At 37.3% G+C, this 23,560-nt stretch overlaps 1 protein-coding gene across 2 annotated transcripts in view; it reads left to right on the top strand.

The window, feature by feature from the left end:
* Positions 1-7,453: 7,453 nt before the first annotated feature.
* Positions 7,454-23,560, top strand: part of LOC116720581 (alpha-1,6-mannosylglycoprotein 6-beta-N-acetylglucosaminyltransferase B-like) — a 128,263-nt gene continuing 112,156 nt past the window's right edge. For both annotated transcript variants that reach the window (XM_032563933.1, XM_032563932.1), the window contains exons 1-2: positions 7,454-7,944; positions 16,285-16,397. In XM_032563933.1, coding sequence (XP_032419824.1) covers positions 7,877-7,944; positions 16,285-16,397 — 181 coding nt within the window. In that variant the 5' untranslated portion in view covers positions 7,454-7,876. The remainder of the gene's footprint in view (positions 7,945-16,284; positions 16,398-23,560) is intronic.

The following is a 23,560-nucleotide window of genomic DNA, read 5'->3' as shown; positions in this document are numbered from 1 at the left end:
TACTAGCACTTGAATGCTCCTCATTAAGGAGCATGATAGGTGTCTATAAGAGGAAAGTAATTGGATGTATTGATTGGTTAAACAGTACAAAAATGCAAATGTTTGTGTGTAAAGCTGTGTAAAAACAGTTACTTCTTAACTCAATTTTCTGTCTTTTCTTGGTCCTCTCCCCAGAAAAGACCGGTATTTATCCAAAACAAATGTTTCACCAGAAGTCTGGACAGATTTATAGGTTCTCTCAGAGATCATAGATTAACCCAGTGTGAACATGGTGTGTGTGTTTCTGATTGTGGGACTATGTCGCAGAAATTTGACTTCATAGTTTGACGGTTTGAAATTGGCCTTTGTCTCTTTAAGAAGCTCCTCCTACCCTTTCCGACATTCCCCTTCAGCACATCATCACAGCAACACTTTTCCATGCTGTCCATTGATGCTGTTTATAACCATTATTAGGACCTTTGTGGTTTATATGATAAGCTCAGCATATGTGCAGTACCACTAAATTACTGCTGCCGCTAGTCTGGTGGAACTCAGGAGCTCAGCAGGGGACTGAAGGTTCCAGGTGGAGCTTTTGGTAGGCTGTGCATTGTATCATACACTTTGCAGGAGCAGGTGTTAAAGCAGCCCTGAAGGACTGAAAGAGAGATTCATGAATGAATGAATGAATGAATGAAAGCAACATTCAGGGAATCTTTTTGATGAGGGAATGACATTTAAATATGATATTAAGCTAACATGATTTTGCATGATACTCCCCACCTCCTTAAGTCGTAATGTTCAAATGTTAGTATTAATTATAGCAAATTGGTAAATGCATCCATTTTTAAATATTTTTGATGCATTTTAATGGTGGAATTAGGGGGTGTAGAGTAGGAACTAATTCATAGGCAACTATTTGTAACTCAGATTGTCATTGTTGCTGTTAGAAGGCTTTGATGTTGATTGTAGATGTGTAAAAAAACCAAACCTCTTGTTGCTTTCACCCTGCCTAAGTCATCATCTTCACTGTCTGTCCAGGGTGTAAAGGTCAACTTGTCACAAAAGGCTATAAATGTTTGTTTGTTTTTGTTCAAAACTTGCAGTCTCTGTCACTAAGGGAGACCCAACCAGCTACCAGCTTTAGGGAGCATTAAGGTACATTTAGGTGTGACAACCAAACAAATTAGGAAAATCTCTATAAAGATAAATTTTAATAGAGGTGTAGCTAGAAGTTGATCAGGTATATTTGTAAGGAGTACACATAACAACCATCAGCATTACTTCACTTCATTTGACTGTAATTCCTCCTGCATGTTGTTCGTAATGTATAATAACTTGTAAGGTTAAAATGTGGAGGTCTCGTTTAATAAAATAAAACAAAAAATCAGACATCGTTCTCTCTCATGAGCAACTGACATGTTTGTAAGAGAAGAGAGTTGTGGGCTGATTCAAATCTAGATCCAAATCCCCTTCATTAGACATTGCTGATATATGTGCATCAGCATGTTTTAGTGCAATCTGCTCTGTGAATCCAGTTCCTGGTTCGACGCAGAGAACAGTCTGCATCTTAAACTCCAAAATGTGTGAAAGGGCAGGGGAGAAATGGGAGCAGCTGACCAGAAACGCTTCCCTGCATGTTCAGCTCGTTGAAGAGCAATCAAGCTGATGTAAACCTGGTGAACATTTACATGGCTGGATGAAAAAGTGAAGGTGATAAATAATCATTTTTATGTCCAGCCTGGTAAGACTGCTGTCACAGCTTGAGGTAGGAAAGCATCAGAATGATCACTCACGGCCGGCGCTGACATGTTTGGCTGCTGTCTGGTCGTCTGCATAAATACATGTAAATGCTGACTTAATCTAATTTGGTATTGTGTTGCTTCATGGTATTCTGGTCTACATACAGTCCAACTGATCACAATCCACACTCTGAATTATACACACCACCGGAGCTACTTCATACATCTTCAATCTCTTGATTCCTACAACCAAAGACAAGCTTCAGCAGCACTATTTCTCCTTTATTATAATTTCTTTTTCACCGAAAGTAATCATATTGTCTGGCTGCATATGTGACAAACATGCTATTTGTCCTTGGTGCGATTGTCTAGTGTGTTTCGTTTGTTTCATTGCTTGTTCCACTTTAGTAATAACCTGCATAAATAACTTCCCTTTAATGTGTTTGTTCAAACCAAGTGCATTTAGGTGGATTGAAAAGAGAAAATAACAGTTTTTCAATACGTCACAGTATACTTTTCAGAGATAAACTTTAGAGAAAAACTGTTAGTGTTTGGATTTTGGCGTGGGAAATCACTGAACAAATTGTTTCTGTGTGAGTTTAAAGTGAGCAAAACCGCAAAAATATCAGATTAACTCCTGAATATTGAGAACCTCTCAGTGTGTTGATTGATTTTATGAAACCCCTTTAAATGCTTTACACTTTTATCTACAGTCATCCAAATCACAAATTTGTGTGAGTTACATAATTTAGATTAAATTCAGATAAACACACGCTTTGGATAATCCCAAGAGCACTGACAGTTTAAAGCATTAAAGATGCTTTATCCCTCATATGAAATTATCAACACCATTTATTGCAGCTCCTTATCGGCTCCTCAGAACTATTTAGAAGCATCAGCGCTGCAACCGCATGCAATCCCTGTAATCATTGCCATGCATGTGAAACTGTATTAGAATGAGCAAACAAAACATTAGTGTTTTAATTAGTTATTTGTTACAAATGTCAACATTAGGTCAGCAATTTAACACATGGCTGCTGACTTTTCTCTCTTTTTTTTCAATCAAACTAGCTATGCTTCTGGTTTGAAGTTTATGTAGTGCTGTGAAAAAGTATTTTCCCCTTTGGGTTTTCTGTCTTTATTGTTTGTTTTTTGCCTTATTTAAATATTTTCCATCATCAACCAAATGTGTAAATAAAAGCAGATAGCCTACTAGACAAGTATAAAATGCAGCTTTAAACTCAGGTCATTAAGAGTAAAATCTAAATTAGACCAGCCTAGTCTTCTGTGTAACCTAATAACTAGTTGGGCCTTAGCCATAAAAACTGCTGTCAAAAATGTATTATTTTAATGGTGAGAAATATTAGACCCAACTTTGTTTGCAGAATGGTTTTATTTCCATCTTGCTGGAGTTCTCTGGTATGTTCAGAAGAAATGCCACCCCTAATATTTAAGTAAATGTCATTTAATAAGCTGCACCATCTTTTTTTGGCCTCATTAAACCTCAGGTGTACTATAGAGACATCATCTGTTCTGTTCAAGCCTGCATGATGTGGAGGCTGCTGTGACACCCCTGCCTCTGTTCAGGGAGCCATTTCAACATTAGGATTGTGACCAGGAAGGGAGTGTTTGCTCTGAAATTGGGATCTTCAAGCTGAACAAAGTTTTGCTGCTAAGTGCATGAATAAAACAAATGCTTTGTGGAAAAATGTTTAATGATCTGACGAAACAAAGATGGAGAAGAGACAAAAACTGTTTGGAGAAATCGAGGAGAGCCTTTAAACCTCAGAGCAGTAGAATTTGGCAAGCGGTAGTGGCAGTATCGTGGATTTGGACACAGGATATTTACACATAACATTAACACATTAACATCTTAGGGATCTCAGTTCGATGGAAAATGTCTGGAGTAAGCGAATTTCAAGAGTGGTCAAAAAATTATTCAGAATAAAACCAAAAGCCTGTAGTTCAGATGTAACATGATGACAGGCATTTAGTTTACTAGTTTTAGGGAGGTGTATGAATATTTTAGCTTCTATGCATTATGAAACTTTGTGGATTAGAAACATTTCAGAAAAATGCAAACCTGTGAGTCCAATAGTTGTAGCATCAGCCCACCACAAAAAAGAAAAAGGATTTCAAATGTCACATTGTTTCTTTATCAGGTTTGCTCTGTTGTTTGGAAAAAGAAAAAGTTTCATCATAAATCAAACATGAAACGTCCTTACCATATCTTACATAATAAATGTTTCACTTTGATGTTTCCTTACTTTGTTTTCTTTGTAGATGGGTTTCTTTTCATTCCTCTGTTTTGAATCACCCTTAAATCCAGCAACTTTTTCCAGACATTTTTTTTTCTTTATTTTAGTAGATGTAGCTGCTATGTTTTCCATACTGGTTTAGCTAAAACTGAAATGCTCCAAAGCAGAAGAGTCATTTAAGGAATGATAAACATAGAAAACAAAAAGGTGCTCTTTTATCCCTAAAAAATGCTGCAAATTTTGTTACGGCCAAAGATTTTTCCAAATAGAGTTCTGACCCTGCACATCTCAGCTGGCCCCAGGCAAACGCTACAGAACATTTGAAGAAGAAACCACAGGTTTTAGGAATGATTTCTTCTCTAAGGCTATTTTATTCAACTCCAACAAAATCAATGCAGCATTATTAATTTTCAGTGCCATAACCTTTAACTGGAACTGTGTACTAAGAGTACTACAATAAACTGGGCTGCATCATGGTTCATTCTGAGGCCTTCACACAGCAAGTATGTTTAATTTAACCTCTACTAGGTGTGTTTAATATAATCTTAGTGGATATTAAATTAAACACAGAGCAACTCTATATACTTTTCAAGTCTCCTCTGAAAAGAAGTGACACCAGTGGACCTTAAGCCAATGGTATCATATCTAAATACAAATGCATGTCATATTCTTCAGTTTATATTTATATTAAAACATTTTTTTATAAAGATAAAATCAATTTCATAGTAAAGAATGTTGAAAATACATGCCTCGTTTTCCATTCACCTTACAGTTTTACTCTGATTTGTGTTGGTCTAGAGCAGTTTGTTGCTGTAAATATATAAAACTGCAAAAAAACGTTAGAGTAATGTTAACATCTTTGCAAGAATTATGTAATTTGGATAACAATTGGTTTATATTTTCTAATCTTTCATATACAAAATATTAAAAGCTAATATGACACAATATTGTATTAACTAACTGAGAGAAAGGTAGCGCACGCAAAATCCATGCTAAGTTACATTCAGTGGTGCCAATGGCGCCCCCTTACGGCCGGTTCAATGCGTCAACTAGCTTGAAGCAGCAAAATAATGCACATTTAAACTGTGACAAGTCTTGCAATGATTCCCCACTCAAGAAGTTTTATTTACTTATTTTTTTCTTCCAAGAAAAATATTCATTGTGCAACATTGTAAAACACTTTCTATTTCTATTTCCTAGTGTTTTGTCATTTTTCTTTAAAAGTTTTGTCTGGTTGAGGCTTCTTGTATCTTTGTGTCTGGACAGATGACAGAAAGTGATTTTAGCTTCATGGATGTCTGAAGCTGTGTTAGTATGTCATGTTTACACTGCATTGTACATCCACATTAAATGTTTTTATAGAATACACAAACACACACGCACTCACACACCCCAACATAAGTACACACACACTCAAACATTGAAAACCCAAAGGTTTTACAATGTGCTTGGGCCGTGGCTTTTCCCTGATGGAGCAGAAATATTCTCACAACCCACAGAGAGGGGCAGCCTTCATGGGCAGCAGGCTGTCAATCACTTTCACATGTACAGGAGCAAGTGGTGCATGAAGGGAATCCGAGATTTCTTTGTCATCGTCAGTCTCTTCTCCCTGCAGAAATCGGCCCTTTTTACTTCATTTTTGCTCCAGTGCTTTGCTGTCTACAAAGGCTAAGTCTGTGCTCATGTAAAAGAGGCCAAAAATCTTTTATGTGAACAAATGAAGCTGGGCTTCTTGGTTTAAGGTAGTACTCTTCTCTGTTGGCTTCTGCCAACATCTATCTATCTATCTATCTATCTATCTATCTATCTATCTATCTATCTATCTATCTATCTATCTATCTATCTATCTATCTATCTATCTATCTATCTATCTATCTATCTATCTATCTATCTATCTATCTATCTATCTATCTATCTATCTATCTATCTATCTATCGTCTACTCTACCTGGCCTCTAGTGCAGTACCGCTGTGTACCGCTAAGTGCCGCTGTTGCATCCTGATCTCATTCGCTGTCCACGGTCCTGAAATACTATACTGGATGAATGGATGGATGTTGTTGAAAAATATTAGTAGTCACAGTATCAAATACTAGTTCTTCATTTGTAAAAGATCTGGAAAAATAACTTTTTATATTTTCTTTCTGTTATTATTTTCAAAATTGTAACTTCTAAAAAAAAACACGCTACCCAATAAAATTACTATTTTCTGTTTCTTTGTTGTTGCTGTTTTTTGTGATGGTTAATCATTGCACGACGGAGACATGAACGCGACTAGGCAGGGTCTCTATAACATGAGGAGTTGAACACTATAGTACGAAAGACAAGAAGTCAAGACAGGTTGTGAAGGCAACAGTAATACAGGAAAGATGACTTGGCACTTTCTAAATAAAACAACAACGTGAAAGTTGACGAGCTGAATGAATGATTGACATGAACTGGTTTTCTCTAAAAAGATCTAATTGAAATTTTGCAAATAAACAAAATAAAAACCTGACTCCATTTTTGCAGCATATAACTATAGAGAAAAAAATTAGCACAAAAAAATCTTCAGCCACTTTTGAATTAAACTAAACCTACTAAATTGTTCTAATTAATTATTAAGATCACCTTGCTCATCTAGGTTTTCGTGTTACAAGGGACAAATAACAAGGTTAGAATAGAGACATTGGATGCTAGTGAATTTGAGAAAATAAATAAAAAACAAAAAACTTTAAGCTCTGTTTGAACAAGATGGCATGTAAACATCACCCTTACAACCATGGCTGATATATAGCTCCTTCTCATAGGCAATAACTAATTTAAGACTTTGATGCTGTTGCTGATTGTTAACATCTGATGCAAATTAAATTTTTTGCTCCAACACAGACAGACACACACATCTTTGCCAACCAAAATACTTATGACTGTTCTGAAAGTTTTACAAAGTTGATCTAGTTTTTCAGAAACCAGTCAAACTAGCCTCTGTGTTCTCTACTGGAAGTGGCACGTGATGAAGGGAAAGAGCACCAGAATTCATGTAAATCTTCAGTTCAATTTAAATTAAACTGTTGAGGCAGGACTTGGTAGGATTACATAAATCAGACTTTAAAACATGTATAAACATGTATAAAATATGAATAAAAGAAGGTTATCTTTGTTGAAGAACACATTTAAAACCAACATTTTTAATTGTTGGTTTATAAAATACACCAACATTGTGTTGGTGTATTCAACACAATGAATACATCAATTCCACCAATTTACATTTGAGGTAATATCCTCAAAGATATTTTGTGAACATTTTATACAAAAATTATACAACAGTCAAAAGAAACTAACAGATTATATACTGTACTGAATTCATACGGTATTGTTTGGTAGTTTTAGAAAACGAGCCTTCTTGTGTGAGGCTATTATTTTGAAAGTATCAACCGGATGCGGTAACCTTTACCTGTGATGAATTACATGGTGATAACTGTAAGAGCAACCCGGCAGAGCAGTCAGAGTCGCTCTGGCTCCGCTGTGAAGTTCAGCCCTTCGGGGAGCGGCGTCCTCTCAGTTTCTACAGAGAAATAAAACGTAGTTTGGAGTAGACACATATTTTATCTCACGGTCTTGACCAGAACGCCGTATTTGTTAAAGACTTCGTTCGGACGACGCTCTACTGTCCTCAGTCACAGCGTCTGCTTAGCGTTGAAATAACGCTATAAAATAAGAGAAAAATCGACCCTTTTTTCCTAGTTGCTGAATGAAACTTTTTATCATTCCCCACGGAAGGAGAGAAGACGCACCCGCGGGTTACTGAGGATAAAGCGAGCTGGAGGACGGGGCTGACCGCTGGATGGGAATAAGATGCTCGCTCCGCTCAAGTTCCAGGTCGGGAGGTTAGCAACCATGTCAGTGGGGGTTCGTTTTGGAAAATGATTGCTGGCAGCATCGACGGTAAAATAATGGTCAGAAGATGCCTAGTAACGTTCAAACCATTCAGGTAAGAATAACAAAAAGAGGAAAAATTGTGCTTTGTCTTTAGATTTGTTTGCTTTATGTCTACATTTCAGCTGTATTCCGATTGTTTATCACTTCAGGTTTTTCTGCTCACCACTTTCATGAATTGTTAGCCATATGGGAAGCTTATAATGCAATGCATTGGGATGTGGAGTGAAGGTGTGTGCATGTGGACTCCAGATGTTTTAGTTTGCCATCCAGATGATTTAAAACCGCCTCCATATGGGGACATCGACAGCAAACAGCTGCAAACAGGAAATTAAGTCTTGTTCTGTAAATAAGGCTGCGCTCCGACTCACTTCCTGCCTGTGCGGACAGCTCTCTTCTGCCAATGTGCGTGGCTCCTGTTGTATTTAAAATACACACAAGATAACCTAAAGAGTTGACACTTTATTGCTCAAACCATCCTCCATTAAAACGCTTTGTTATTTCATACATACACTGATTAACCACAACCTTAAAGCCAGTGGGGAGTAAAGAGGAGACAGAGTTTTTCAAACCAGCTGCACTTTAGAGCAGGGGTCTCTGACTGCATTCCTCGAGAGCCGGAGTCCTGCAACTTTTAGATGTGTCCCTTGTCCTACATGCTTGAATTACATGGTGACTCTGCATCACTAGCTAGTGTCAAGCTCTACAGAGCTCTGCTAATGAGTTCATATCAGAGCCAGGTGTGCTGAAGCAGAGAGACATTTAAAGGTTGCAGGACTCTGGCTCTTGAAAAATGCAGTTTGTCACCGCTACTTTAGAGGATGGGATTAAATGAGTGCATGATAAAAACTAATTATCTAAAGTGGGAGTCCTCCATCTACTCCTGGTACCCAGTGTTTAGGGTTAGGCTACCAGCTTGGAAGTCCAAAGAAGCAATATTGAGTTGACTGCTTAATTCTATTAATATAAAAATAACACTGTGTTTTTTAAATAATTTCTTATTTACATCAAAAAACAAAAACTTTTCAGTATTTTGGAATTTAATGTGACAAGCATACACAGTGTGCTTCATGGAGTATGTGAAGAATAAACGGTTTTCAAAATTTTCCTTACAAACAAATATCCATATAGTCTGGCATCTGGCATGTGTTTGCATTCAGACAACCAACTGTCTTTGGAAATCACCTTTCCAGTGATTTGTAATTAATGCACCTTTTTCTTAGTAAAAATCCAGCTATTCTGTGAAGTCCTCATTATCAGGAAGACAAAGGAACGCAGTGGGCAGGTCTCAGAAACATGTAGAAGAAAAACGTGGTCTGAACTTTTTGACCGAAGTGCAAAATGTTATGTTTAGGGACATTTGTCACTGCGCATCAACACCTCCATTGAGAAATACACTAGTGGCAGCATCATCCTAGGGGATTCTTTTCTTCAGCAGGGGAAGAAAATCTTATCAGAGTTGAGAAGCAGATGACTGGAGCTAAATACTGGGAAGTCTTGTAAAAAAAAAAAAAAACACTGACAGAGACTGTGAAATAATCCAGACTGAAGCAGAGGTTCAGTTTCCAGGAGGAAAACCACTGAAAAATGTACAGTCTAAGCTACGTCTAAATGGAGGGATCTTCAACTCCAGTCCAGTGTCCTGCAACTTTTAGATGCGTCCTTGCTTCAACACAGCTGAATCAAAAATCAGGTCATTAGCAGGACTCTGGAAAATGTGATTGTATACTCACAAGGTAATTCAGCCATTTGATTCAGGTGTGTTGGACTAGGAACACATAAAAGTTGCACAACACCGGTTCTTGGACTGGTGTTGAATACCCATGTATGTTTATTTCAAAGCATATCCAGATGTTACAATGGACCAGTCTAAGTCCAAACCCAAATCCAAACGAGAATCTGTGAAAAGACTTCAAAACAAACAAGCTTCCAGTCTGACTGAGCTTGCGGTATTCGGCAGAGATAAATGACCAAACGTTTAATTTCTAGATGTGCAAAGCTGGTTGAGACATAACCCATAAGATTTGCAGCTGTAATTAGATTGAATGGTGTTTCTGCACAGTATTGACTCGGAGCAATACAACTGCATATCACAATTTGCTTATTTTTGTTTGCAAAAATAACTGCAAAACATGTATTAAAAACAGGAAAACATTTGTTGAGCATAAATACTACTAGGGAACGTATGGTTGTAGGAGTTAGAATGAAGACTTGTCAGCATTGCTTGATTGTTGATTTCTACACTTGATTAAACCAAAACATGTTTCACAATGCAGCCTGGCATACAGAAACTCCAAGTAATTCATTCCTTTCATGCTATGAATTTAGGACAGTTTTGGTTGCAGGGACAGTTCATGCGCAACCAAAACCTACGACAGCGCTCCCACATGCTGCGTAAAATACTTCTAGAGGCAAAATCTGATAAATCTTGGTGTGCAGAGAAACCTGATGGCTGATAGCACATCTCTGTCTCTGATCCAATTACAGAGAGCCAAGCATTTAGTTTAAGCCTGTTAATTAAAGTCTCGTCAGGCAGGACCAGGACCTAATCCTTTCATATCACCTATCTAAGGCCACTTTAGAAAACCAGCTAAATGATATTAGAAGAAAACGATTACCCTCGGACACCATCAGACCAGCTGAGGCACACCCACATTAGCTGCTGCCTTTGTCCCTGCTCTAAATATCCACACAGGAGCCAAACTGGCACAAATATTATGGTAAGAAAATTACACTTAGCTGAAAAATGAGCCCTTTGTACCATGTCCTCTGTACAACCTTTTCTATCTTTTCAGACCTTTTCCTATGAGTCTTAAGATTTTTTTCTTTTCAATAATCCATTTCACAGAGGATGATGATAAAAAGCAAATAATAGGTCTGCTGAAGTGAGAAAAACAGGTGCTCTAGTTGAGGTCAGCGACTTTAATTTGCAGCTTTCACACTTTATGTGGACAGCAGATGGTCGTACAGTAAATGCGTAATCCACACAGGTCTAAAGATTTCTGGATCATGGCCTCATACTGATGTCGAATAATCTCTGAATTATAATCACTATATGGGGTTGGATTGGTTGGATTTACTGTATTGGTTCTCGTTGGTTTTTTGAAAATCATTGAGCTATTCTAATACATTCCTCAAAATGTCTGGAAGCAGATTGTATTATATTCCTGTTTCCTAGGAGAGGAAGAGAGGTAAATGAGAAAACTCAGTAACTAATGAGATACTTTACAACTTTGACGTAAGCACTTTAATTTCCTCCCAAGTGTTTTTGTCTTTTGTGTGTGAGTGCATGAATAAAGAAATATTAAAACCACAAGTGCTCATTCACATGCTGGTACTTGATTTTTAAATCCACTTAGTGAAATCTAGAGAGTGTAATGTCTGTAGTTACATAAGGTTGGCTAACCACCAGATTCTGACAACTACGGTCGTACCTGAATAACTGCAATTATGACTGCAAGAGTTTTAGGGCATGTACTGTTCAGCTTTGTATATCTAAAGGATGAAATTATGTTTCTGCAAAAAAAAAAAAAAAAAAGAAGGAAAAACTCAAGTTCAGTCAGAGTGGATAGTGAGTATGTATGAACCTCAATGTTCAGGTCTTCATATGGACTCATAATTGTATTAAGTTCTGGACTTTGACTGGGCTAATCAAACACACAACTATGTTTTGATCCAAACCATCCTGGTTGTATGTTCTGGGTTGTTGTGCTCAATCAAAAATAGATTCAAAGTAAAAGCCAGTTGTTATACACAGAACCAGTAAGGCAAGGCAACTTTATTTATATAGCACCTTTCAGCCAAAGTGCTTGTACAAGAAAGTTACAAACAACATACAACAAGAAGATAGTAATAAAAAATAAATCAAGCAGATTATGAATAGTAAGTAAACATCCAGGGATTTTACATGAATTTGGCTCCAATTATTGTTGATTCATGACTGGTTCTATAATAAATAACTCTAAAATAAGGAAGCAGTTTCCACAGCTGTAAGTTTGATCTTTCTGTTGCTCTTTGCAATTTTCGTTCACCCGACCGAGACAAATCGCAATCTTTGTTTTGCGATCCCTGTTGAGAGATCTCTAAACATTTCTAGCATTCAGGATGTGGTGAATTTACTTAAAACAAACATTAAAATGACAGCGATTTACTGTTATTCCAGTGTTAATCCAACTTTTTATTACTGTGGAAGTTCAATGGTTTTATTCTGCTCTAAAGTAAAGTGAAATTAGCTCAAACATTTTACAATTTTTTAATGATGGTTTGTTTATATGAGCATGCTTCCAATAGTATTTCCTTTGGACCAGTAAAGACTAACTACAACTTTTCAACATATGTCATTTCGTGGATTATTGTTCTGAGCTGTGGATGGAAACCCATTTCTTGCAGCATCAACAATGGTGAAAAAAATATCCTGACGTTTTGCGTGACTTTGCTTGCTTACCCTTCCAGAAAGTGTCATCAGGCATTGCAGAGGGCTGTTCAACAGCCCTACCTGCTTCTGATTATGAATAATTCATTTTTTTCCTGGGTTAAGATTTAAGTTTTTGCCATACAATTCTAATTGTTCTTTCTCAGCTCTTTGTCATTGTGTACATCTCTGTTTCTGCTCTAGTTTATTGCTCCAAGTCTGGATATTTACAGTACTATACAAAAGTTTTCATATCCTATGTACTTTTGTTTTTTCAATACAGTTTTGTTACAATCGTATCTTTTTTGGATGGCTTTTAATTTTTTTTCGAAGAAAGAATCTGAAAAGTGTCAACTAAATGTCTTGTGACAACATTTAAATATGAAACTATTGTTTATGTTACTCGTCTCTACTTATAGTGACAAATATAACAAATGATGTTTTGTTTTGTTTTTCCGGTTTTTTTTCTTCTTCTGAAGACTTTCTGCTTTCCCTTGATCTTGGAGAGCCTGTAATGACGAACAGTCAGTGAGAGAAAGAAAGGACAACCGCCGTCTTCTTCCCCAAACTCTGTCTTTATTACAAATTATTGAAATTATGAAATTATTAACATTTCCTAGAACAATCACATTCCTGTGTCCTTTCTTCTGCTACAAAAAACCACACACAGCCTTCACCTGTGTAAAAAGGTATCAACTCTCACCAATCAATCCAGAGTGCAGCGATATACATTAAAAAAACCATTTCTCAAATAAGAGGATTAATTATGTTGAATACTACAAGAGGGAGATGTAATAATGGACAAAACCTTAAGCTCGCTCTAATGTGTTTTCAATAACTACTGTCCGACTGAATAAACTACAGTTTAATTGATTACATAGCAAGGGAGAAAAAGTAAAGTCTATAGTAATAATAATAATAATAACAATAATCATAATAATAATAATAATAATAACTCCTTTTTAACAGATAAAACAACACAATGTATCTCAGGGTACCAATGTTTAATCGGGGAGTGGAACGGAGCTAAAAAAAGATACATGTAGCGATCTTCAGAACGGCCGTTATGCGACCGTTGTAGCTAAAATGTAGCTAACTGCGATCCTAACAAATCCTTTTTTTCTTTATTTATTTTCAATGTTTCAGCACATCTATCAATCAAATTACAAATCATATCCAAATATACATTGTTACTCCACATTTTTAAAGGGGGGGCAGCCCTCACCAGCTTCACACTACTAACCTGTAATGACGAACAGTCAGTGAGAGAAAGAAAGGACAACCGCCGTCTTCTTCCCCAAACTCTGTCTGAAGAGCGAGGGGCGGGGCTCCTCAATTCCGGTCTCCTGGTGAGACGTTGCCCGAACCTTCGTTACCCCTTTTTTTTTTTTTTTTTTTTTTTTTTTAAAACCCATATATGTAATTAGTTGCAATACTATTAATTTCTGTGTGGTGGCGTATATTTTCTTAAACAGATTTTCTGGACTATCACCAAGTGATAATTAAATTCTCCCACTTTATGGTGTATCACATTTACACTTCCATATAGACCTCACACTTGAAGGTTTATGTGTACTATTTACAAAAAAATGTATATGAGTGAACTCTGTTCACTTATTAGGGGATTTCTAAAGGCATTTAGGGATCTCTGGATTTTACTTTGAGGTGTGGGATTAAGGGGTTTGAATTTATATCCAGGGCACATTTTTAGGTTGTTTTTTTTTTTTTTGGTGGTGTGGGAGGGCATTGAAAATCAACGTGTCATTTTCCCTCCCCTTTACAATTATACAGTCTAGCACAGCTTCTCACAGTCCTTCAACTGCTTTCTCTTGCTTCGATAAGCGGTGGAGCAATAAGCATTTTAAAAGCAGGATTTGACTCGTTAGTCATGGAGGCCGACTGGCATTTTGTTCACTGGATGAAAATCCCAGGCAGCTTTTCCTCCGTGTTTCACTGAACAATCTTAACATAATAAGATAGGTGCCATAGGTGCTGTACAGAGTATCCTAAGTAAGGCAGGATTTAAAAGACCTTTTTGGTCTTTTAAATCAAAGATCCCAATCCCTTAAGATCTGATCCTTAGAGTCTTATTTTCTTTTCTATTATGGGCTGTAAGAGCCTTTTAAATATAAGATCTGTGCTGCAAAGAGGAGCTGAGCAGAAATTACTGTCCTACAGGATGATCTGGATTTGAGCCAATATTCCAGATGCGTGTTTAGTGTATCAATGTGTGAATCCAGATTAAAGCTGCAGTAGGTAACTTTTAAGATTTAAAAATAGTTTTTTAAATGTTTTAAAACTGTCACTATGTGATGGCAGTATAACATGAGACAGATTTTTGAAAAGGTCAAGCTCCTCTGCTTCTTTCTTGTGGTCCTTCTGACACTTGCAGAAATTCGCAGCTATCAAACACTCTTGTGTGCATGCTGCAGCTTTGCTAATGGCAGAGAAACAATTTACCGTTACAGGAAAACTGTTTCTCTGCCGTCATCGATGGCCATTTTAGCGAGCCTGGGAAGGAGCTGTACCACAGCAGAGAGCAAGAGGGAGGGTCTGAGCAGCGCGAACCCAACTGTGGGGAATGCTAACACATAAAGTTTTTCTAAGACATGAAGTAATTGTCTTTGAAAGGCTTTGGATGGGAGAGTCCATCCATTCCTTTCCAGCCTACATTTTTTCCCGCAGGGCTCCATCCTTTCAGATCTTCTGTACAGCTTGAAATTACTATTGAGGTGTAATTATAATTCTTGATTACTTTTGAATTCTGTGTTTTTCTGCATCAACTGCAACTTATATTAGATAATGTTTCACTCGCTCACTGACACAATAAAAACAAAGAAGAAAAAAAGGACTGACATGCTGGTTTTGTACTCCACATGTGCAAAGGCTTTCCAAATGTATTCACATACCTAGAACTGCCTCATGTCAACATTATAACCACAACAAGCTGTAAAGATGTATTTTATTGGGATTTTATGTGAAAGTCCAACACAGGGGCACAATAATGGAAGTGCCTATTTATGAGGTAGTGGGAAATTATTCCAGGGAGTGCATCTTTTTTTTCCTTCAGTGGTGAAAGATGTTGTTCAGCTGCAAACCTACCGAGGCCATGTGCACTCAAATCTGGCCTTTGTGAAAAAATACAAATAAATTGTTGAAAGAAAGACATGAACATAAACCGTCAGGGGGACACAAGAAACAAGTGGAACAACATGTTCTGTTCAGATCAGACCAAAATGAAAGTTCATGCAAAATACTATGTGCCTTGTAAGAGTGACACTGCACATGACCCTTGCAGACCTGCTACTGTGAAAATGTTGAGGTGGAAGCATCATGCTGCATGGATGCTTTTGTTCAACACAGAGATGGAAACTTATCAGATTGAAAGAGAAAACAGATGCGGCTAAAAACAGGGAACAGAGCCTGCTAGAAGGTACAAAGGACTACCAACAACCAAGCAAGAGCAGAAACAGAATGGTTTAAATCAAAGTATGTTCATGTGTTGGAATGGCCCAGTCAAAGTCCACAACTAAATCAAGTGAAGAACCAAAGGGAAGACTTTAAAAAATATGCTTACAGGTGTTCTCCATCCAGTCAGAATGTGCTTAGGCTTTTCCTAGAAAGGAGATTGGTGAAGAATTTCAGTTCCATTTTATTCTGTTTCATTTCAGCCTGTAGACTTGCAGCTGCAATCAGAGTTTTGAAAAGTGTAAATACATGAAACTGAATTTCAAATCCACATCAAGTTGCTCAGAAATGTATTTGAGTCGTTTTGTTTAAACGCTGTATCCTCGTACTTTCACTTCACAAATATTTGCTACTTTATGATGAATCGCTGCATCAAATTATGTTCAAAATACATCCAATTTGTGATTGTAACATCAAGAAATATGTTAGTTTAATGTGTGTAGCTGCTATGTCCAGTAAATACATTTACCTTTTGTCATCTTTCATCTGATCTTGCTCTCCTCTCATGTGTTACAGGATATTTGTGGTGGGAGTGGGCTTCTTCAGCCTGTGTTTTTTAATGACCTCTCTGGGGGGGCAGTTCTCAGCCAAGAGACTGGGAGACTCTCCATTCACCATCCGTACAGAAGGTAATGACAAGTGGTGTGTGTTTGTGTGTGATCAGATGTATTTCTCTGACTGCATGTACAACTTCATTGCACAGTTTTGCTAACTACGGCTGCATGTATGACTTAATTTAACCATGGCTATCCATGTTTCTAATTACGTAGAAAACAGGATTTTGAAAATATTACTTAAAAACAATCTGTACTGTGGATAAGATCCTGGCCATGATGATGTAGATTGATCATTTATAATAACCCTTCCTTTCCCTGCTACCACACACATTTCTATTTCTTGTAATTATGATGCTTACCGCTGATGAAAATATGTTTACAATTAGAATAATTAAAGTTTCTGCTTCCCTTAAACCTCATATTTTGTCTCATTTAAACATGTTTTATTGGGATTTACGTGCTGAACTAATACAAATTAGTTTTGTTTTTTTATGAAGTTGAAGAAAGTCACTCAATCACTTTAGCTGATAATTATTTGTTGTTATTTAGAGTTGGGATTGCTGAGCATAAATGCATACCACACAGATTTTACTTTCTCATGTTTTCATTTTTCCTCCATTTTACAATCCTGCAGTACTTTGAGTTGGTCTGTCGCATAAAACCACTATAACATTCTGCAGCTTTATGTGACAAAATATACAAATGCTGAACGGGTAGAAATACTTTTTCAAGCCTCTGCATTAAGCCAAAAGCTACCTCTAATGTGTTTCTCTTCTCGTTATTTAGTCACCAGACCCTAGAAATCGTAGTTTTCCTTCAGCAAAAATCAAAACTCATCAGTGAGATGTCATTTTACATTGGCAATATATCACATGACCAAAAGCGTGGGCTGGAATGGTATGGCAAAGATGAAGGACTCCTGATGTAATCTCCTGCTGCAAGAGGTGTGAAGATTGAAAGTCAGAGGTCACGTTTTATGGAGGCCAGCCGGTTCTCACTAGGACTTGTTAAAATAAGAAGCTTGGAGGGCATTTCCACATGTTTGCTGCATGTTTGCATCCCCAGCAGGGGCTTAAGCCAGCCGTGGGTCAGTGTGAGTAGGTGTTGGAGAGACTGCAGAAGATGGAACAAGTGTTGTTTCAGAGTGAATCATTCAGCTGTTTGTGCACATGAACTTGATGTCTTTCAGAAAGAAATACACAGTATTAAAGCTTGCAGCAGTACGTATGTGTGTGTGTGAGCAATAGAGCGACATGGGGATGAATGGCTATGTCTGTGTTGGGGAAAGCCATTTGGGATTACAGTTATAAATTGAGATTTCTAAATCTGTGAGATAAATTAGGATTCATGTGTGCGACTCAGTGTTTGAGTAAAACGTGCTTGATTAATCAGCCATTCATGTGTTGCAGCAGGAGAAGACATCTGGAGCAAGCTCATTAAAAACTGCACAGTCTCCAGCTGCATCCACCCAAAGGAGTTCACTGTGTGTGTGTGCGCGCGTGTGTGACGGGGTGTGTTGATGTACATTTTGTTTTTACCACTTATGTGCTTAAATATCTAAAAGCTATGTACAAATGGTGCTCCTATGTCTGTATCTGCTTCACTTGGGTGAATTTGTCTGTAAGTTCCCCAGTGCTTCTCCACTCTCCTCTATGCACATCTCAGTTGTCCACTACCTTTCCTGCCTTTTTCCTCTTGTGTGTGTTTGCGTGCCCGTTCACGTGTGTTTGTGGGTGATGAGATGGCTGGAAATTGGCTGTTAAATGGGGCGACAGCAGCAATGTGGGACAAGATTGAAAGCAGGGAGACCAAGAGACCGATCCATCTGCTCTCTGCAATATCAGCTCCACAAAACAACTGGCCTTTGCATTAGGCCGCTACTCGCCACCTGCAGTGCAGTACACACACACCCACACACCAAGACAAGCGCACAAACACACACAGAGAGAGAGACAGAAGCAAATAAAGGTGATAAATGCACATAGTAATTTTTTTCCACATTTTTTTATTCTGAAGGTTCTTCGTTTGCAGTTTATTGGTCATATAGTTTTGACAACATAAAAAGTTTTTTCAGGTTCATTTGACATAAACATGTTGGTGACCCTTTAACTGCTGACAGAAAACTACAAAGCTCTACTTTCCCTTTTGTTAAAAGATGAATAAGAACATCTATTAATTGGTCATTTTGGTTATAACTTTGGATGTGCTCCAAGAGATTGTAACAAAACAGCTGGAGTGCAGCTGTAGAAAAATCTTAATACTCAAATGGAGACCAAAGTACTAAAAGAGACAATATGTTTTATTTGCCAAATAAAATCTGTATGCATATTTCATTGTTATGAGCTTGTAACTTTAAAAACAAATAAGATTTTCATAAATCAGGATTCTGTAGTTGAAACAGAATCACTGCAGTGTCAGCAAGTTTTCTAGCAAGTGAGAAAAAGTCAGAGAAACTGCTTCCAATATGAAGCTATTTTTATTTGTTTTTATGCTTAAAATCTTGATGGCTTGCTCTGTCCTTCCTGGCTGACAAGCAGCCCCTCGGCTCTTCTGACAAGAGTCTTAGTCATTCCAAAGTGCAACAGAAAAGCCTTTATGAAGCACATACTCTAGTTTCAATGTTCAGTGAATTGTCCCCTTTAAGATTTAATCACTTCCAGAAGAGATGATTATTTAGGTGCAAACTGTTTCTTTCATATTTTTATTGCTTCATATTTTTGTGTTTTTTTTTTTTTTTTGTCATGTTCTGTTTTACTATTGTTACTTTTTATCTGCATACAAAACTATGAAAGGTAATCACCAATAAATTTATTTCTGTTATTTTGTACTTGGATACATCATACCACATTTAATTACAAAGATAAACTTTGTGAAAAGTAAACGATTAAACTTAATAACTTGTTTCATTCTTGGTGACAACTGGCGTTAATTTCTTGTAATAATTGGAAATGAGCCTTTATATCACTGTGCAGTACTTTTGCCAAGCTCTTCTTTAAAGTTAGTCACTTTAAGTTCAAGCTACAGCCTATCAGATACTGAGTCATAACATCAGATTTAACTTTGGGCTTCGATTAGGCCATTCCAAAATCTTCCCTTCTTCTCTTAGACGCAGATTTTCTGGTTTGCATTGGATCATTTTCCTGCTGCATAATATCAATAATTGAAAGTTGGACTTTTTCCTTCAGCATTTTCTGCTGAGGAGAAAAACTAAAAGCTCTGGAGCTTGGAAGCGAAAGGTGACATTTTCCCCTATTTGGTCAATACGTGTTTTTGATTTATAGATCATGGATGTTATTTTTTGCCCCGTTTTTTATTGCTAAATGATGCAAACTGGCCCGAAATGAAAGAAGTGAGACTTGCAGAACCTTAGGTGTTGTGGATTCAGTTGTTATCTCCTGGATAAGTTTTAAAATGCACTTACATTTTTGGGAAGCTTCACCATTGCTCCATGGTTTGTATAAAGGTTCTCACTGTGAGCCATTGTCAACCATTAGAAGTAGCTTTGCAGCCTTTTGGAAAACTTCTTGTGTTCTTGAAGTTTTTTTGTTTTGTTTTGGTTTTTATAAAAGATGTGTTGCTTTTTGAGGCCTTTTAGCCATTTGTAAACGGATAAAAGTGTTTGTTGATCTTACAGGATCAGGCAGTGTCAGGCTTGGTTGTGGCTGCTGAAATTGAGGGAAAATGTGGCTAATCATGGTTAATTAATTGTGAATCTGACTGGTGGGAGGTTTACTTGTGCTACGGTTATTTTGATATTAAAATTAGTTGGATAATCTGAAGTGTGATAGAAAAGCAAAAATGAAAGAAATCTGTAAGGGAGTAAATACTATTTTTATAATGCTGTATGTGAAATTTAATGGATTCCATCTCATACTGAGCCATTTGTGTACAAGCCACAGATTGTCAGCCACAATGTTGATGCTATTATTGTGTCTTACCTCGAGCTGCATTGATAGCAATTGTTTGGGCATTAGCTGCATTTTGTTGCCACCTCTTGCATCTGTGGATTATCAGCTTCCACCAGAGATTCAGAGTGCTGAGTCTTTGCTCAAATCCCCCCTCAGTGCCTCATCAAGAGCTGTGAGCCGGAGATGGAAAAGTAAGGGCTCAATAGTGAAAATGAAAAAGTGGGGTTTTGTGGCAGGATGTGGGGAACAGAAATGTGCTTCTGTGTATCTGTGAGAAGCATTAAGGTTACATTGATCCCAAAAGAGTCAGAGAAGGTTTTAGCTAAGTTGCTGTGGTCAAAAGCCTTGCATTAGAGCTTATTATGACGTTTATTACACCAAGGACTGCTGGAGGTCCCAAAGCATGTCTCACAGCATTTTTCTGTTCAAGTATAAAGATTTAAACTCTTCTTGCCAAATGAACACACATTTTATTAAAGTATTTGTCAAATAGTAAAAATCATCCAAAATAGAAGCTGTTTGTTTAGTAATAATCCTGTGCTTAGTTTTAATCAGAGTCTCAGACTAATGACTGCTTGACTTGGATTAAAGTGACTACCATCAGCTGGAAAGGGACTCATGCCTGTGTGTCACATGCCTAAGAGATATTATGACTTATGTCCTGAGAGACGCTTGGTTTAGAATTTACACTGAATGATCAGTCCACAGACTTATGTTCCTTATTATTTATCTTGCCCTTCTTACAGGTGATTAAGGTTTTAACAATAAGCGCAGCTCATAAGATGAGATTTTATCCAAATTTTGGGAGAAAACAGGAATACCCATGTGTTGTTTTCGTACATTCATGTAACTCCTAAAATGCTAGTTTGTTAGAACTTGGAACGAAAATCCCAAAAAGGGACAAATTTTTCATTTAATTGCAAAATGGTGGTTAAATTCTCACAGCTAGGGATATATTTATTTATAAAAGTCATATTTTTCACCTTAGTGCACAATAAAAATGCTCACCAGCACTGAAACGCACATAACTGGCCTCACCAGGCAGATGCTGGGCTACTGCCACTGAATATCTGTTCCTTGGTTCAACTCAGACATGGGCTTCATCTCCAGGGACGACAGCACTGGTGGGTTGTAGGTCTTGTACTAAAAGTGTTGCCAAAGAGTCATTAGCTATTCGTCAATACAGATGTCTTTCACCGTGTTCAAGTTGAGTGGAGCCAATGTGGTCGTATTATTCAGGGTGTTTCTCACATACTGAACTCTGCTACTAAACCCAAAAATAAAATTTTCTATCAAATGTGACTCCATTTAATGAGGAATAAGCAAGCTTTCAAAATGTATGAGATTTATTGGCAAAATATTTTTTTCAACAAACAACCAAAAACCAATTTCCTTGTTTTTCAAACTTTGCGGCAGTTTCTTTTATTTTGACCACCCTGAAAAATGTAGTAAACTAATAAACCAACTATTTTTGTGAAAGATAATATCTTGCTGGTGCTACTTATTTCCGCCACACAGAAGAAGGGTTTCCATTCATAAATTAACATAGTGCGCTATCGCAAAGTGCTTCAAAAATACCAACAGCTTGTTTGACCTCACAGATTTGGCAGCTACTTGACTGCAGCGTTCCCAGTGCACCAAACAGATAGTCACCTGTCTGTTGCTATGGATGTAAAATCCAATGCAAGAAAAGTAAACAGATTTCAAAACATATGATAGTTCAAATATATTTATTTATTTACATATTATATTATTATTATTATATTATTTATTTATATTTATATATTTATTTATATATATATTTATATATTTTAGATCTCAAACAGTAAAAACATAACCCTGTAGATCAGCATGGGTAAAAATTACATCCCAGTGTCTATAAAAACTATTCAGTCCATCAGTGTTTTACCCTTTTTGTCATGATCAAATAAATGTGGCTCTTTTGATGAAAGAAAACAATAAAACACCACCCAAAAAAACAATTTATCAACGTGAAAATTATTTCTCCAAAGAAATAAGTTAAATTTCAGTTAAATTTAAAATATGTAATGTAAAATAAGTGACTTCATAAAAATCCAGATGCATCTTTGGTTGCTATCAGGACCATCGCTCCAACTATGCACCTCAGACTGCGTTTAAGGCACCAAGTGGCCGGGAGAGGCACCGCAACACAATTATGTTTTGGACATCCAAATAGCTGGCTGAATTCACAATACAGAGTCTGTGTGGATTGGTCTTAATCAGGCTACACACCTGGACGCTGCAATTTTACTTCATTCATCCTTACAGAACTATTCAAGCTCTTTCAAGTTGCATAGGGATTAGCTGTGAATAGTCCTTTTCAAGTCCTGGCACAATTTTTGTATCAGATTGAAGTTTTGGCTGTGACTGGACCCGTCTAGAACATCCATCATGTCTTCACACCATTTCGGTGCAGCTTTAGCTCGATGCTTCTGGTCATTATCTTGCTGAAAAATACATTTACTCTGAAGCAGTAGTTCTTTTTCAGACGGAAACAAATTGTCCTCCAGGATTTCCCAATATTTTTGCTGCATTCATTTGACCCCCTGTCTTCACAAGCCGTCCAGTGCCTGATGCCAAGATGCATCCCCACAGCATGATACTGCCACTACCTTGTTTCATAGCGTGGATGTTGTCACCAAACATAACATCTTGCCTGACTTTAACAAAAAAACCTTTCATTTTTGTCTCATCATACCAATAGACTCAATTACATTTTCTCTGATGTGCTTGTAGCATTCTGTCTTGTTGCTGTAATGGTAGCCAGAGATATTTGTGACCTTCTGGACACAAATATCCTGATGCTACAATCATCACAGACACACTCACTGCACACAGTTGACCTCTTTTCCACTCATTGGGATTGCAAGCACCAGTTGGCTGGATCTCTGTGCACTTGCTTATTTTTTTATGCTTAAAATTTGTATTTAATCATTGTTTTGTAGGAATTTTGTTTCAGTATAGTATAACGTGAAAGGGTTTTTTTCTATTTTTTTTTGTAAGAGTGCAGCATCTAAGGGGGGGGATACTTTTCATAGGCGCTGTTTTCTCTTATGCACCAGTTTGCAGTTGACTAAAAACCGCTGAGGAAGGTTTCACAGCAGTTTTGTTAAATACAGTAATGCTACATTCTTTGACAGCAGACATCTTGCAGCACACAGACAGCTTTTTACGACTAGCGGGTATCAGTGAAGCACATCACACACCCCCACTCTCTTTTTTTTCTATCTCCCACACTGGATGCTCATCTCCAAGGAACATTCCCTGCAGTTATGCTTCCTTCCCATCTCTTCATGTCGAACAAAT

Source organism: Xiphophorus hellerii, chromosome 5 (genome assembly GCF_003331165.1).
Source record: "Xiphophorus hellerii strain 12219 chromosome 5, Xiphophorus_hellerii-4.1, whole genome shotgun sequence".
Taxonomy (NCBI): Eukaryota; Metazoa; Chordata; class Actinopteri; order Cyprinodontiformes; family Poeciliidae; genus Xiphophorus; species Xiphophorus hellerii.
Note: the sequence above shows the minus strand (reverse complement) of the source record. Positions and strands in the feature narration are given on the sequence as shown.